This window comes from Manis javanica, chromosome 1 (assembly GCF_040802235.1).
Source record: "Manis javanica isolate MJ-LG chromosome 1, MJ_LKY, whole genome shotgun sequence".
Taxonomy (NCBI): Eukaryota; Metazoa; Chordata; class Mammalia; order Pholidota; family Manidae; genus Manis; species Manis javanica.
The window spans coordinates 204,012,769-204,030,684 of NC_133156.1; the positions used below are offsets into that span (position 1 = coordinate 204,012,769).

The 17,916-nt window shown below is 35.5% G+C and overlaps 1 protein-coding gene across 1 annotated transcript in view; it reads left to right on the top strand.

Moving 5' to 3' along the window:
• The window catches only part of FBXO11 (F-box protein 11), a 105,807-nt gene that overhangs the window by 86,543 nt on the left and 1,348 nt on the right, over positions 1-17,916 (top strand). Inside the window, exons 12-22 of the mRNA XM_037024441.2 lie at positions 6,438-6,655; positions 7,603-7,688; positions 8,598-8,692; positions 9,671-9,793; positions 9,880-9,965; positions 10,696-10,772; positions 10,862-11,005; positions 13,353-13,463; positions 14,216-14,323; positions 17,061-17,169; positions 17,757-17,855. Coding sequence (XP_036880336.1) covers positions 6,438-6,655; positions 7,603-7,688; positions 8,598-8,692; positions 9,671-9,793; positions 9,880-9,965; positions 10,696-10,772; positions 10,862-11,005; positions 13,353-13,463; positions 14,216-14,323; positions 17,061-17,169; positions 17,757-17,855 — 1,256 coding nt within the window. The remainder of the gene's footprint in view (positions 1-6,437; positions 6,656-7,602; positions 7,689-8,597; positions 8,693-9,670; positions 9,794-9,879; positions 9,966-10,695; positions 10,773-10,861; positions 11,006-13,352; positions 13,464-14,215; positions 14,324-17,060; positions 17,170-17,756; positions 17,856-17,916) is intronic.

The following is a 17,916-nucleotide window of genomic DNA, read 5'->3' on the forward strand; positions in this document are numbered from 1 at the left end:
CTATATACTTTCCTGTTAGAACAGCTTTCACTGCATCCCACAGAAGCTGGGGCCTTGTGTTGTTTTTGTCATTTGTTTCCATATATTGCTCGATCTCTATTTTAATTTGGTCATTGATCCATTTATTATTTAGAAGCATGTTGTTAAGCCTCCATGTGTTTGTGAGCCTCTTTGATTTCTTTGTACAATTTATTTCTAGTTTTATACCTTTGTGGTTTGAGAAGTTGGTTGGTATAATTTCAATCTTCTTGAATTTACTGAGGCTCTTTTTGTGGCCTAATATGTCATCTATTCTGGAGAATGTTCCATGTGCATTTAGGAAGAATGTGTATCCTGTTGCTTTTGGGTGTAGTGTTCTATAGATATCTGTTAGGTCCATGTGTTCTAGTGTTGTTCAGTGCCTCTGTGTCCTTATTTATTTTCTGTGTGGTGTATCTATCCTTTGGAGAGAGTGATGTGTTGAAATCTCCTAAAATGAATGCATTGCATTCTATTTCCTGCTTTAATTCTCTTAGTATTTGTTTCACATATGTTGGTGCTCCTGTATTGGGTGCATATATGTTTATAATGGTTATATCCTCTTGTTGGACTGGCCTCTTTATCATTATGTAATGTGTCCTTCTTTATCTTTTGTTACTTTCTTTGTTTTGAGGTCTATTTTGTCTGATACTAGTACTGCAACACCTGCTTTTTTCTCCCTGTTGTTTGCATGAAATATCTTTTTCCATCCCTATTTAGTCTGTGCACGTCTTTGAGTTTGAGGTGAGTCTCTTGTAAACAGCATATTGACAGGTCTTGCTTTTTTGTCCATTCTATTACTCTGTGTCTTTTGATTGGTGCATTTGGTCCATTACTATCTTACTGTCTAACTTAACTTGCTTATTGAGCTATTATAAACACAGTCTGATGATTCTTTATTTCTCTTCTCTCCCTGTTCCTTTCTCTCCCTTCTTATTCCTCCTCCTTTCTGTATATGTTAGGTGTTTTATTTTGTGCTCTTTTGTGTTCCCTTTGACTGCTTTTGTGAATAATTGATTTTATTTTTTATCTTTAGTTTAGTTGGTCTGCTTTGTTTGCTGTGATTTCATTTTCTCTGGTGACATTTATTTAGCCTTAGGGGTGCTTCCATCTGGAGCAATCCCTCTAGAATACCCTGTAGAGGTGGTTTGTGGGAGGCAAATTCCCTCAGCTTTTGCTTGTCTGGGTATTGTTTAATCCCTCCTTCGTATTTAAATGATAATAGTGCTGGATACAGTATCCTTGGTTCAAGGCCCTTCTGTTTCATTGCTTTAAATATATCATGCCATTCTCTTCTGGCCTGTAAGGTTTCTGTTGAGAAGTCTGATGATAGCCTGATGGTTTTTCCTTTGTAGGTGACCTTTTTCCTCTCTCTAGCTGCCTTTAAAACTCTGTCCTTGTCCTTGATCTTTGCCATTTTAATTATTAAGTGTCTTGGTTTTGTCCTCCTTGTGTCCCTTCTGTTGGGAGTTCTGTGTGCTTCCGTGGTCTGAGCGACTGTTTCCTCCCCTAGTTTGGGGAAGTTTTCAGCAATTATTTCTTCAAATACACTTTCTATCCCTTTTTCTCTCTCTTCTTCTTCTTGTACCCCTGTAATGTGGATATTGTTCTGTTTGGATTGGTCACACTGTTCTCTTAATATTCTTTAATTCCTGGAGATCCTTTTATCTCTCTCTGGGTCGGCTTCTCTGCATTACTGTTCTCTGATTTCTGTTCCATTAACAGCCTCTTGCGTCTAGTCCATTCTGCTTTTAAGTCCTTCCAGAATTAGTTTTATTGCTGTATTCTCCCTCCCAACTTTATCCGTTAGCTCTTGCATTTTTCTCTGCAACTCCATGAACATGGTTATGACCTTTAGTTTGAATTCTTTTTCAGGACAATTGGTTAAATCTTTCTCCCCAGTTTTCCTCTCAGGGAATGTCTAGGATATTCTTGTCTGTATCAAATTCTTCTGTCTTTTCATGACGATAGAGGTAGTCGTAGGCAGTTGGCGCATGTGTCAGCTGGGAGAACAAAGTCCCTTCTTGCTTGCCTGTTGCCTTCCCTTCCTTGAGAACGGCAACCCCCAGTGGGTTGTGCTGGGCATCTGCGTGCCGACGAGGCCTCTTAATCTGACCTGGGCGGCTGCCAAGGCGGCTCTGCACGGCCACTGTGGGCATGACCGGTCTCAGGCTGCTGCTCCACTATAGCGGGGCCACACAGGAGTGGTAACAGGTGGGAGGCTGTTTATCACCATGAAGGGCCTCAGAGCTGCGCTGCCGCCCAGGGGGCTGGGGCACCCGGAGTTCCCCAGGATTCCCAGCTGCTGGGCTGAGTATGCCAGGACGCTTCCGTCCAGCTATGAGGCTCCTGTCCCTTTAAGACTTTCAAAAAGCACTCGCTTTTCTTTTGTCCCAGGGGTGCCGGCTGCGGGGAACTGCTCGCAGGTTTTACTGTTCCTTTCCCTAGTATCCAGCACACCATGCACTGTGTGTCTGCGCTCCCAGTGCAGATGACTAGGGCTGGGTATTTAGCAGTCCTGGGCTCCCTCTCCCTCCCTGCTCCGACTCCTCTCCTCCCACCGCAGAGCTGGGATCGGGGGCACGCTCAGAGCCTGCCAGGCCGAGGCTTGTATCTTACCCCCTTCTTGAGGTGCTGGGTTCTCACAGGTGTAGATGTAGCCTGGCTGTTGTGCTGAATCTTCTGGTCTGTCTTTTAGAAATAGTTGTACTTGCTGTATTTTCAAATATATATATGGTTTTGGGAGGAGATTTCCACTGCCCTACTCACACCACCATCTTGGCTCATCTCTAGAGTGTTATTTTTGTCAAAAAATTAAAATGTCATAGCAATGCCAAATTTGTATAAGCTTTTTGAGACATTCCTAATTTATGAATTTAACTTAGGACAGATTGACAGATGACAGATTCTCCATGTTGAAATCTGGCATTCCTCTCTGTTCTTCCATTTCACTTTTCTTTGGCTAGTCTCCATTAGATAGGAAACATAAGTCTTAGTTGACAGAAGTTGTACATTAGTGTGTTTTCCTCTTCATTTACTTCATGTGCCTGAGTTATTCCTATGAAAATAGTGCTTTGTGAGTATTCCTTCCTCTCCTATGTCTTATTCATGCCACTGTGTCTTAACATTTTAGTAGATCATTGTCTAGGCTTACTAGAACTTTCAGTTACTTGGGGAAACCCACCTTGCTGAAGGTCTAAGGTAACATTTCTTAGCTTCCAGTACCCTACTCTTCCTTACCCAGTATTTCCAGAGTATTTAGCAAATGTTTTATGTACATATATTGTAGATTGGGGTTATGCAAGTCTGTTTCAATGAAGATAGCATATTTTTTTCTCTCTTGATTTTTTTATTTGGAGAGTGTTTCTTTTCTTGGAGAGTTTTAAGAGAAATGCTCAAATGCGTTCTACTCTGTCATATTTAATAAAGACTTTCAAAAAATTTTAAATGTTAAAGTGCTCAGTCTCACCTTTGTTTTTATATCAGCATTAAAATTTTAACTTGATAGATGATAATTCTAATGGACTTTCAGTAATGTGTTTAGCAGAGATTTAGAAGTGCTTGTGCTGAGAAATGAGCAAGCATTTATTTTAAATATAAAAGATGCTCTTAGCAATCTGGTAGGGAAATATATCATTGCATTATATGGAGTTGTCTAGTAAAATGTCCCTGCCTTTGAAGTTTTGTTGTATATATGTTATAACTTTCATTGTCTGCATCTAAAATCACAGTTGTATCATTGGTAGAGGCTTCTGGTTTTAAGAGCATAAAGAAATTTTTTTTTTTTTTACTGCTGTCTTTTCTTGAAAGTTATCCTAAAGCAAAAGATACAGATAATGAATTCCATTTTGATGGAACAAGGGAACTTTTTTTCACCCTTAATCTAAATTACAGTGTGGTAAATGACCATATGCCTATGACCAGGGTAACCAGTCAAGATCAGGGTAGAGCAAATTATAAAACTTTATATTCAGGGATGTAAGTTGGTGAATTAAAATGTAATTTAAACAACTGGCAACAAGTTTATGTAGAATTATCATTAGAGAGCTAAGCAAAGAACAACAACAAGATAATTATTAACATCAGGAAAAAACGAAAGTTGTACAACAAAGAATACATAGTTAGACTTTATGGCTCAGCTCTGAATAGCACACTGATTTAACCAAAATACTGAGAAAACTACATTCTAAAGTTACAGTGTACGAGTATGTGTGAAGGGGGATAGAAAGGTAAGTGAGCAGTAGATAAGACCTTAAACTGAAAATTCAAGATAGATCAATATAAGTCTTTATTTTGATCTACCTCCATACTATTAAGTAAAGACTTAAAACTTAAAGATTGAAATAATCAGCTAAAAGAATGGAAGGTGAGGACCTCTGGATAAGGGAAAATGAGGAGAGGGGACTGCTGTTTGCCTTAATAAACTTGTGGATCTGATTAACTCACTTAACTGTACAACATCAAAACCTAAAGAAAACAGAGCATCTCTGCATTTGAATAATGTTTAGTCCATGCATATAGCAAAGTACACTTGAGTATGATATGCTTAACTCATGTAGCCGGGACATAACAGACTTGTTACTGGAATCTCTGTGGAAACCCAATAAAAGCACACCTTCCCCTGCCACATTCTGAACAAATTAAGATGTAAAGCCATGAAGTAGCAGGAGGAGGCTGAAATAATCATCTTTATTACTCTTAAAGTTTAAGTCGGAGGATACAGCTTAGAATGAGAACCAAATGGGTCTGGTTAACTGAACCCCAAAATTAAATAGGCTTACCCACTTGGTAACAGACAGTGTGTCCTTAGAGTAGTAGCCAAAGGCACTTCGTAAGGGCAGCTCACTTGCATGAGTAGAGGGAAAAGCTGAATTCAGCAGCCCAGTTTTTTCTTTCCCAAGTTTGTCAATCACATATGTCCTTGAACTCCCGTCAGAGAGACTAAGAAACTAATTGAGCTCCTTCTCTATGATGAAAACATCAGAAATGTTGAATCATTTCAGTTTGACATATAAGCTCTTTTAATCTACCCACTTCTTAAATTTGTTTTTGTTTCTATGATAATCATTTTTGCCACTAGTCTGTAAATACAGCCAGGATACATTCCTTAGTATTTGTTATAAAATCAAAGAAGTAAAAACTTTATACTTAAAGAGGTTTTTTATTTTAATGTAATCTGTGATTTATTTTTTAAAGCATAAGATATTTATCAAAATGTAAATTACAGGTAATTTGCAGTTTGTGGAAAATGAGAACTACTTCTGAATGTTCTTCTCAAGAAGTTCTCTTTCTTAAAGAGTTAAATATGTAGTGTATTAGAGTGTTGAGAAATACATCTTTTAACCTCTCCTACAAATCCTACTTGAGTGCTTGTTATGTGTAACGTCTTGTCTAGATATTCCAGAAGTTAGTATAGTCCTTTCTCTCTAGATGCTAATAATCAGGTACAAGTGGATATGACAAAGACATAGTACAAGCCAGTACGTGGAAGAAGCACAAGAAAATAGTGCTAAAGGGAATTTAAAGAGAGGGGAACACATTAGGAGAAGCACATTGTCTAGCTGCAAGGGAGCTAGACAAGGGGGATGAAATAGCTTTTAGAAGTGCCATCTTATAAATATCTCCCTTTTTTCTCTTAATATTCAGTCTTTCTTGAGCCTTAGAACTTAGGATATCAATGTTATAGTAACTTTTATCTCATTTATAAAATAAGTAAAACATGTCCACTATAGAAAATTTAAGAAATTTAAAGAAGTATAAAGGATACAAAAGTCATCCCTAATAACCTCAGATAATCATACCCTCATTTTTTGTTTCAGCCTTCAAGTTGTTATTCTTTAAAGTTGAGATCATATTTAATGTATACTATTGTGAAGTATATATATATATATATATACTGTTCATTTAATGATAGCATGTATAGCATGAACATAGTCTTCAAAAACGTATCATGTAGCTGGTTCTCCATTATTGGGCTAAGATATACATTATTTGTATATCTTTTTCTGTAGTCTCTCATTATGTCCTTAGGTCAGCTATTCAGAATTTGATTTCTTGGGATGTTTGTAAGGTTATAAGGGTTTATTTTCTTTAATAGTTATAGTTTTCTTCATTGAAGTCTATCAACTTTTGGGGTAATGGCATATATTTGCATGTATTCAATAAATCTTTCCCTGTTTTTCTTTCCTGGCTTTCAGTAGGCCCAGACTAATTACAGGATTTGTAGTTCTCTTTTTTACTGAAACAGGTATATCTATTCTATCCATGTTTACATATGAAATTTAGCATTTACCTGTTTCATTCTTACTCTTGAATATTTCTTATACTTAACTTTGAGATATATGGTAAAAAAGTTTCTTTAATGTCATTTCTTTTTGGAAAGTAGCCCTACTTACAGGTTTAATTTCTGTATTTTTCAGGGTTACTTTGAAAGTTGCAACATACACAGAAACAGGATAGCAGGCTTTGAAGTAAAAGCCTATGCTAACCCCACAGTGGTTCGATGTGAAATTCATCATGGGCAGACTGGAGGGATATATGTCCATGAAAAAGGAAGGGGACAATTCATAGAGAATAAAATATATGCAAACAACTTTGCAGGTGTATGGATTACCTCAAATAGTGACCCAACAATAAGGTATTTATACGTAATTATGAACGTAAACTACTTTTTCACTGTTTTGTGTTATAAGAGAAGTCAAGATACTTAGCCCTACTCAGTGTTTTTGTAGACACCTGCCTACTGTAAAATAGATATTCCTAGTAAAAATGTCAGTGCATTTGAACGAACATAACAATTGCATATGTTTTTGGGTGTTCTGTTCTTTATTAATAATTTAAGCCATGCACAGTATTATTTTATAAACAATTGCAAATGCTGTGATTTTTATTTTAAATTTATCAAACTCTATTACAGATGAGTAAATAGGGCTATGACCTTCCCTTGCTACCTGAATGACCTTCTTGACTTCTCTTCCTTTTTCCTGAGAGTCAACAGATAGACTAGCTCAGGAAACTAATTATCTCAAAGATTCTTGGACAGAGAGACTAAGAATAACAAAAAGACAAAACCTCAAGCTGTCACCTTTCTTTAATAGCTCCTACCACTCCCTCTGACCACAGTAAGGAAACAGATTCAGTCTTAAAGGCATTATCTAAAGACTGTAGAACAGAGCTATTATAATACTTAATCAAAGACCATGGATGATTTTTAATTGTCAAATTTTATTTTTCACTGACTTTATGAAAGTATATAATGAGATTTCCATCTTGCTAATATTTAGCAAATGTTTCTAGACCAGCTAAAAAGTTCTTTTGACTATATTAGCTGTTTTGAAGGTGATTTTTAAGAATGCTATTTTGTCTCAAATATTAGGTGACTTTTCCAAAGCTTTAGGTCTTAGAACTAGAAGCAAATTTAGAAGTCCTCTGGTCTGAGTCCCTCATTTTATGAATTAGGAAATGGAGATCTATAGAGGTTAAATAATTTTCCAAGGTCGCATGACCATGAGTAGCCTTAAATTTATAAAATAAGTAAGTTTTGCTGAGTAGATGCTTATTTGATATTATTTCACATAATTATAGGGGGAATTCTATATTTAATGGAAATCAAGGGGGAGTGTACATCTTTGGTGATGGACGAGGCCTTATTGAAGGAAATGACATTTATGGTAAGTATGTGGTTTTTTTCTACAGTATTTTAGAGCTTGGACTGTCTCCCTGACATCAGCAAGTTGAACCACTTTGAAATCATTCAAGTAGGAGAACTTGATCCAGTTTCTTTAAGTTCTCAGTAAACATTTTTCTGTCATATATATTCACTTAACAAACATTTACTGACTACCTAGTATATACCAGTCACTATGCCAGGTACCAAGGGTGAAAATATAAATATAAAACCCTAGTCTCTAGGAGTATCTATAGTTTCCTTAGATTTACTCCATTACTTAACAATTTATTATTTCTCTGGTAGTTTAATATACTTTGGTACTAACTAGAAAGTAAAAATACTTATTCCTGATTATAACTTTTGAGGTATTAAGCAGTTATTAGATATCCATGTATTAGATGTTGATATATTTCTAGACTTTCTCTTTTGCCAACACTTACCTGGGTAATACATAGAGCTTATTCAGTGCCAGAAACTGTTCTAATCTCCTTACCTGAATTAAGGTATATAATATTCACATTCATTCTAAAGTAAACACTATTAAAATATCCCCACTTATTGATTAGAAAGCAAAGATACAAAGAGATTAAATAACTTACTTATTCAGTGTCACATAGGAAGTAGGTAGAATTCCTGGGATTCAAAACTTAGCAGCCTAACTTGAGTCTCTACTCTTAACTGCTTTACTTATACTGCCTACAATCTTTTTGCATGTTTATACTCCTGTTTTTCTTAGTTTTGTCTTGTAGTGCTCATGGGCCATGAATATCTTTCTGAATATGACATACTTCACAGAATCATGCATTTACTAAAATTCTGAAGAGAACTTTTAACTACTACATAATGTAAAACTCATTCTGTTTTCCAGTAGACTCCATATGTTGACACTGTAACTTTTATTTTTAAATAGGCAATGCATTAGCAGGAATTCAGATAAGGACAAACAGTTGTCCAATTGTTCGACATAATAAAATTCATGATGGCCAGCATGGTGGGATTTATGTGGTAAGTTAATTAATACTGTGCTAGAATCTCATGCATCAAAACCACAGGAGAAAAAAAGTAGGAGGGCAGAATTATGTCTAGCTTTAGGTAGGCAATATTTCAACTTCTATAGTATGAATTTGTGACTGTCTTTAATTTAGACAGTAAATAAGATTCTTGTTCTCCCTTTTAGTATATGAATGAGTTTTAATTTTATAGTGTGCATAGTGTTCTATAAAATTTAGTCAACTAACTGAATTTAGGCATAGAAAAAGTATACCTTTTTATTAAAGTCTTTAATTATAGTTAGCAATATGGGCTGAACATACATAACAAGTGATTGGCAATCTGAGTTACATTTGTTAAAGTGGAATTTTGCCACTATATGAATTGTGGAAATTGGCCAAAAATATTAAGATCACAATATCACTGAAAGTACTAATGATATCTGTCTTGAATGTTTTTCTTCAAAAAAAGCCAATTTTTCATTTGAATTTATGTTGATATATAATTGAGCATTTTACAGAATTTTAAAACCTGTGTATTAGTTCTGTCTCCTCTCACCATGATACCTGAAACTCTTAAAACTGCTGGAGATAAGAAATTTCAGAAAGGTCCTTGTGTAATGCCAGGTGTGACTCTAATATTTATTTTACAGTTCCAGAAATGTCCATGTCTTAAATTTTTTGCTAAAAATAAAAATTTTGTAACTTTTAGTTTGCTATATATCTAACAGTGATAGGTTCTTTGCTAAAGAAAATTGAATGATACTACTCTTACTGTGATAGATTTAAAAGTAGAAAAAGCACAAAGGTCAGTGTAAAAGCTTTGAAAGCTTTAACTTAGAGGCTACATAAAAAGAATGTTATCTTCTTATCCAGATAAACAAAAACAAAAATAAGATTTTTTTTTGTCATAACTGTCTTTAAAGAGGGGAACACACTATAAATTACTTAGTTATACAAGATCTATATTGTAACCAATGTAACTTTTATTCAGCATGAGAAAGGACAAGGCGTAATAGAAGAGAATGAAGTTTATAGTAATACCCTGGCTGGGGTCTGGGTGACAACTGGCAGCACTCCTGTACTGAGAAGAAACAGGATACACAGTGGTAAGCAGGTAAGATTATCTTTGACTCTTGCATGGGAAATACATTTTTTTGTAAATACAGTTTTGTCATTTGAAAAAAAAATTTTTTCTTTTAGGTTGGTGTTTATTTTTATGACAATGGACATGGAGTGCTAGAAGACAATGATATCTATAATCATATGTATTCAGGGGTTCAGATAAGGTAAATGTTTCCTCACTGGGCTTTCTCTTGGGAGGGAGAATATGTGGGCTATGTAGAAATTGTTTTTTAATGCTCAACCATGATTCCTCCTGTGTGTGTGTGTGTGTGTGTGTATTCACACTCCTATTGCACTCTTGGCTTAATGGTCAGAATTTAACCTTTCTTGGACTAGCTGAGAACAGCAGCCAATGGTACATGATGCCATAGGAGCTCATTTTCACTGTCATCTACTGTGACAGTCCTGTCAGCTGCCAATGTACTCTATCATACTTGGGAGAATGGGAGGCTGTATAGAAATATTTGTGAGCTATATCTGGCATGTAGTAGGCAATCAGTAAATGGGAGCTTCTGTTTATGCTATTTCTTTAAAATTAATAGTTTTTTACACATCTCTTTCCTGTATTTGAACAGTTTTTGGAACAGCAATATAATTCAGCCCTTTATTTCATGTGTGAGGGGAGAATATGATAATAGTTACTTTAACCCTCTAAATTTAGTTTACATATTAGGAGACTCTATAGTAATAATATAATCTATAGCTAAGTGGGTTCTGTGGGAAATTGAATTAAGCAAAATTAGTTTCCTCACTGAAAGACTTCTCAGAGCATTGTTAAGGACACATTGTTAATTCTACTATAATTAATATTTATTTTTCCACTGTTACCTCATCTAACATGGGATATGAGAGTAGAAGCAATTGAAATGGCACTATTTTCCACTCTATCCATAGGACTGGAAGCAACCCCAAAATTAGACGCAACAAAATCTGGGGAGGACAGAATGGTGGAATTCTAGTTTATAATTCTGGTATGTTTACTCTTTTATCTTTTGTTCAAAATTAATAGTCTTTAGAAAGACACTTTCTAAATAAGTAACTTGAATGTTTGCATTTGTAGGCCTAGGCTGTATAGAAGACAATGAAATATTTGACAATGCAATGGCTGGAGTCTGGATTAAGACAGATAGTAATCCTACACTAAGAAGAAATAAAATCCATGATGGAAGAGATGGTGGCATCTGTATATTTAATGGGGGTCGAGGTATTGTTGTTAATTTTGCATTAGTAAAAAAATCAGTTTTCCATTATTCTTATTCCATATCTTTAATGATCAAGAACATTGCCAATTAATGTTATAAATGAGTGAATTCCAGTCTTTTTCCTTATCAGCTCTTAAGATGATTTTTAGGAGATTAGTACCTAGAGGTAAAGGAAACAAATGTTTACAGAATTTTTCTTTTGTAGCCACCTTAAGTGTGCCAATTGTTGGTAAGGCTTTTTTAAGGCAGCAGGATTTGTTTACATCCTCTCTGTACCTTCTATTGTTCACAGTATTGATATAATAAGCTTAAATATAGAATTCAAGTTACAGAACTAGGTGTGAGAAATTAATTGGTCTGTAAACATATGAAAATGTCTGCAGTTAATAAGTATTGCCTTGTACCTCTTTAAAACTGTTTGCTGGAGATTGGAATTAATGAATGGCATGCATGCCAGTTTGATACCCATAAAGGTCAACTCACTTTGCATTGAGGCAACAGTTCCACAGTCCCTGCCCCTTGCAGGTGCATGTTGTTCATAAAGAGAGAATGGGGGAGAACATCAAATGCAAATCTGTCACCATTCCTGAAATGTCAGTAACCCAACATTGTACATAGCTTATATGGAAGGATAGCTGGTTATTACTTTAACACACCAGGATTTAATCAACAAAGTTTACTACAGCCAAGCAGCGATGATTCTATTAATGGCATAGAATCTCAAGGAGTTTATAATCTATAGTAATTCAATAAAGTGACATATCTCTGATAGGAGGAAGAAACACAATACAGAATGGTCTCTTATTTGTAAGGTGTTAAGAAAAGGTTCATGGAGTAAAGTCACTCCTGAGCTGTCTTGAAAAATGAGTATTCATTGGTAATAGTGGCAGGGGGTTGAGAGTGAGCAGACCATACCAATATAGAAAGCATAATTATTTTACTCTTTCATTTGTATATACTTACTAATTGATCTCTGTACCAACAAGTATGATACAGATGATAAGGATATAATGGTGAATTTAAAACAACAGTACTACATCCAAAATGCTGATAGCTTAATGAAGTGCCACACTGTAAACAAAAATGTAAAGGAAACTCAAAAAAGTGATTTACTAAGGCAAGAAGTACTGAAAGTTGAGAGGCAGGGCCCAAATCATGAGGCTTTTTATATGTAGTACAAAACTTGGACTAGATCTCAGAATAATGCTTGAAGAGGTTATAGTGAACATAAGCAAAATTATTAGGCACAGACTTGGCGTCTTTTCCAAGGGAAAAGGAATTTAGAGGTTAGTACTGTGAAATACCAGATGGGTCATATGTCAATAAAAATAAAAACATGTTTCTCTTCAGGGAGCAGACACGCAAATACACAACTAATCATAATTTTTACTGTATGCAAGACTATAGGGAGTAATACTAGCTAATACTTAGTGCTATGAACTTTTACATGTATTAGCCCATCTAATCCATATAACCTTATATGGTAGGTGCTATTGTACCCATTTTACAGATAAGAAAACAGTAATTTGTTCACTCAGAGCTAGTAAACAGTAGTCAGTTTTTGGAGGCTTGAAGTCTTGATTCCTCAGCCCAATCTCAATCATTGTTTACTGCCAGAGAGAATTAATAATAAATTTAATGGAGGAAAACTGAAAACCTCTGAGAGATTAACATTAGGAAGAAAGAGTACAGGACATTCCAGGAAGAAATACAAACCAAATGCATTACGGATAAAAACGTATAGCATATTCACAACATAGGTAATGTAGTGAGACAATGAAGGACATTGGGGGAATATTATGAAAGGCTTTAAATGGCAAGTTAATTTTAAACTTTATTCTGAAAGCTTTTTTTTTAAGCAAAGAAAGGACATGACTTGTAGGAAACTGGGAAAAATAACAGCTGCAGAAGAGAGAATGGAGAGTAAAGGAAATTGATCAAGGAATGGTTATAGTAATAATGGCCAGAAATAATCAAGGCTTGAACTGCAACATTCGAGTTGAAAAAATTTTAATATTTAAAAGGAATTAATTTTAATTCAGTAGTCAATAAAAATCAACTGGTTTAAGCACCGGGGATGCAGTGATGAGTAAACTAGTCATGGTCCCTTGCTATCATGGAAATTCCAGTTTATTGGCTAGAATGGCTACTTGCCATTTTAAGCAAATTTTGGTTAACTCTTCTACCTTAAATAACTGAATTACTAGTAAGCTTTCTTTCTGGCTGAAAATTAATCCTGTTAATTTTTAAATTTCAGCAAGAAACTTAAAAACTTAAAGACCACCGAAAAAGTCTAGTAAAATTTGTTAATCTGCATTAGCCTTAATCTGAGGAATTATTTTATTATAGGTCTCCTTGAAGAAAATGATATTTTCAGGAATGCTCAAGCAGGTGTTCTCATCAGCACTAACAGTCATCCAGTCTTAAGGAAAAACAGAATATTTGATGGATTTGCTGCAGGTTTGTACTTTCTTTTGCTACCTATAGTTTGTTTTCTATACATTAAAGTGTTCACTTAGTATACTAATTCTTTTATATAGCTTAAGGTATACTGAGTATGCTGTAAAAATGTCTGAATGCCTATCTACTAACAATCACTTAGAGCATCTAATCCAAGTTGGATTCTTCCACTCTAAGCGATACTTATAAGAAATAATTGCTCTTGGTGTTAAGTAGTAATTATGAAACATTAATACAATTAAAATAAATGCAGATTTGTATTACCATTAAAATATAAATTCAAGCCCTTTGGCCTCACAAACATGCAGAAAAACAGGTTTTTTTGGGTGGGGTGCAGGGGTAAGTGTGAAATCTAAGTATAGTATATATATATTTCAACTTTTTGTCAGTGAAGACAATCACTTTTAATTTCAAATAACCATCAGGCTCCCTTTTCTCAACATATGCAAACTAACTGCTACCTAAACATACTGGTGAGCACTATCCTCTTCTTAGTTTGCAGAGAAATTTTAAAATATCATTAGTAAAAGTAGCAAGTTGAATCATCTTTAATTTCCTTAAGCAAGGATAGTAGAGTATTAAAGTTGGAAAGTGAATGTTACTGTCAGTCATTCAACTAAGTATTTGCATTGTATTGCTTCTATGGTAATGTACTTTTTATGTAAAAACTAGTTTACTACATTTGCTGTATTTCAGGTCTTTTAACAAACTGTATAAAGTGATGCATCTACTGTTTGTAAATTTTACTTCAGGTATTGAAATTACAAACCATGCAACTGCAACACTAGAAGGCAATCAGATTTTTAACAACCGGTTTGGAGGCTTATTTTTAGCATCTGGTGTTAATGTGACAATGAAAGGTATGTTAGAGTCTGTGTTCTGCCCTTAAATCCACTAAGTCTGTCATAGAGATAATAACCAGAAGCTATTGTTCAATACCTTGATTCCATTCTCTACACCGTTAACTATTTTGAAGTTTTGACTTGTTCTTGTACAAGGAAAACCCATTTCTATTCTAATGTTTTACTTCACTGGTTAGCCTTTTTAAAGCCCTTTTTTTTTTGGTATAATTAATCTACAATTACATGAGGAACATTATGTTTACTAGACTCCCCCCATCACCAAGTCACCCCCACAAACCCCATTACAGTCACTGTCCATCAGCATAGTAAGATGCTGTAGAATCACTAATTGTCTTCTCTGTGTTGCACAGCCCTCCCTGTGCTCCCCACACACACATTATACATGCTAATTGTAATGCCCCCTTTCTTCCCCCCTCCCCTTATCCCTCCCTTCCAACCCATCCTCCCCAGTCCCTTTCCCTTTGGTAACTATTAGTCCATTCTTGGGTTCTGTGTTTCTGCTGTTGTTTTGTTCCTTCAGTTTTTGCTTTCTTCTTATACTCCAAAGATGAGTGAAATCATTTGATACTTGTCTTTCTCCACCTGGCTTATTTCACTGAGCATAATACCATCTAGCTCCATCCATGTTGTTGCAAATGGTAGGATTTGTTTTCTTCATATGGCTGAATAATATTCCATTGTGTATATGTACCACATCTTCTTTATCCATTCATCTACTGATGTACACTTAGGTTGCTTCCATTTTTGGCTATTGTAGTGCTGCGATAAACATAGGGGTGCATCTGTCTTTTTCAAACTGTGCTGCTGTATTCTTAGGGTAAATTCCTAGAGGTGGAATTCCTGGGTCAAATGGTATTTCTATTTTGAGCTTTTTGAGGAACCTCCATACTGCTTTCCACAATGGTTGAACTAGTTTACATTCCCACCAGCAGTGTAGGAGGGTTCCCCTTTCTCCACAACCTCGCCAACATGTGTTGTTTGTCTTTTGGATGATGGTGAACCTTACTGGTGTGAGGTGATATCTCACTGTGGTTTTAATTTGCATTTCTCTGATGACAAGTGATGTGGAGCATCTTTTCATGTGTCTCTTGGCCATCTGAATTTCTTCTTTGGAGAACTGTCTGTTCAGCTCCTCTGTCCATTTTTTAATTGGATTATTTGCTTTTTGTTTGTTGAGGTGCATGAACTCTTTATATATTTTGGATGTCAACCCTTTATCGGATCTGTCATTTATGACTGTATTCTCCCATCCTGTAGGATGCCTTTTCTCTTGGTGGTGTCCTTTGCTGTACAGAGCTTTTCCGCTTGATATAGTCCCACTTGTTCATTTTTGCTCTTTTTCCCTTGCCTGGGGAGATATGTTCATGAAGAAGTCACCTATATTTATGTCCAAGAGATTTTTGCCTATGTTTTTTTCTAAGAGTTTTATGGTTTCATGACTTACATTCAGGTCTTTGATCCATTTCAAATTTATTTTTGTATATGGGGTTAGACAATGATCCAGCTTCATTCTCTTAACATGTAGCTGTTCAGTTTTGCCAACACCAGCTGTTGAAGAGGCTGTCATTTCCCTATTGTATGTCCATGGCTCCTTTATCATATATTAATTGACCATATATGTTTGGGTTAATATCTGGACTCTCTTATTGTGTTCCACTGGTCTGTGGCTCTGTTCTTGTGCCGGTACCAAATTGTCTTGAATACTGTGGCTTTGTGGTACAGCTTGAAGTTGGGAAGTGATATGCCCCCTGCTTTATTCTTCCTTCTCAGGATTGCTTTGGCTCTTCAGGGCCTTTTGTGGTTCCATATGAATTTTAAAATTATTTGTTCCAGTTCATTGAAGAATGTTGTTGGTATTTTGATAGGGATTGCATTGCATCTGTAGATTGCTTTAGGCAGGATGGCCATTTTGACAATATTAATTCTTCCTAGCCAAGAGCATGGGATGAGTTTTCCATTTGTTAGTGACCTCTTTAATTTCTCTTTAGAGTGTCTTGTAGTTTTCAGCGTATAGGTCTTTCACTTCCTTGGTTAGGTTTATTCCTAGGTATTTTATTCTTTTTGATTCAATTGTTTATGGAATTGTTTTCCTGATTTCTCTTTCTGCTAGTTCGTCGTTAGTGTATAGGAAAACCACAGATTTCTGTGTATTAATTTTGTATCCTGCAACTTTGCTGAATTCAGGTATTAGTTCTAATAGTTTTAGAATGGAGTCTTTAGGGTTTTTTATGTACAATATCATGTCATCTGCAAATAGTGACAGTTTGACTTCTTCTTTATATTATTCCTTGTATTTCTTTGTTTTGTCTAATTGCCATGGCTAGGACCTCCAGTAGTATATTGAGTAACAGTGGGGAGAGTGGGCATCCCTGTCTTGTTCCCGATCTTAAGAGGAAAGCCTTTCAGCTTCTCGCTGTTCAGTACGATGTTGGCTGTGGGTTTATCATATATGGCCTTAATATTATGTTGAGGTAGTTGCCCTGTATACCCATTTTGTTGAGTTTTTATCATGAATGGATGTTGAATTTTGTCGAATGCTTTTTCAGTATCTATGGAAATGATCATGTGGTTTCTGTCTTTTGTTGATGTGGTGGATGATTGATTTTCAAATGTACCATCCTTGCATCCGAGATGAATCCCACTTGATCCTGTTTTTTAAAGCTTTTAAAAAGTGATTCTATATTTCTATTGTCTTTATCCTCTAGAATTTTACTTATTTCTTCTTGTATTACAGATAACAAAATAATGAACAATCAAGACGCCATAGAAAAGGCTGTTAGTAGAGGCCAGTGTTTATATAAAATATCAAGTTATACCAGCTATCCCATGCATGATTTCTACAGGTATATTTCTAAATCATTTGTGAGCCTTAAAAAGGGGGTGATAGTGATCTTCTTTCCTAAACTGGCAAAACAGCATTGGGTATTTGCCAATGGAAAGAGAACCAAAAATTTTGATTGTCTACATTGAGTTCTGTGATCAGTCTACTTGAGGATCCTGTGTCTGGGACCACCCAATATGGAGAAATATAATATTGCAGTGACTTGATACCACTGGAAATATGAAACAGTGTTTGTATTTTTCTAGGAATTTAAAAGTAAAGCTGTCCTTAAGTGTTCTATATATCCCAGTCACTTTGAGTGGGTTTTGATTCTCCACCCCCAAAACTGATTTTCAGTTAAGGACTTGTTTTCTTTTCCAAGGAAAATTTCAGTGGCCTTTGTACAATAAATCGTTTTCTTCAGAAGACACAGAACAGGAGATAGACTCACTTATTCCATGGAGGTTCCAGTACAGAATCAATCTTGGCTGGAAGCACAAAATTTTGATTTTAGTCCTTTTTTTGTAAGCCAAAGGTCATAGGGTAAACAAAATGCAGTATGTTAGTAAACATGTTCAAGAAAAATAATGTCAAGCTTTTGCTTTTTAGATGTCACACTTGTAACACCACAGATCGAAATGCCATATGTGTGAACTGCATTAAGAAGTGCCATCAGGGACATGATGTAGAGTTTATTAGACATGATAGGTACGTAGCACACTTGCTTGCTGTATCACCCAATTATTCTCCCCCCTCACTTTCCTAATTT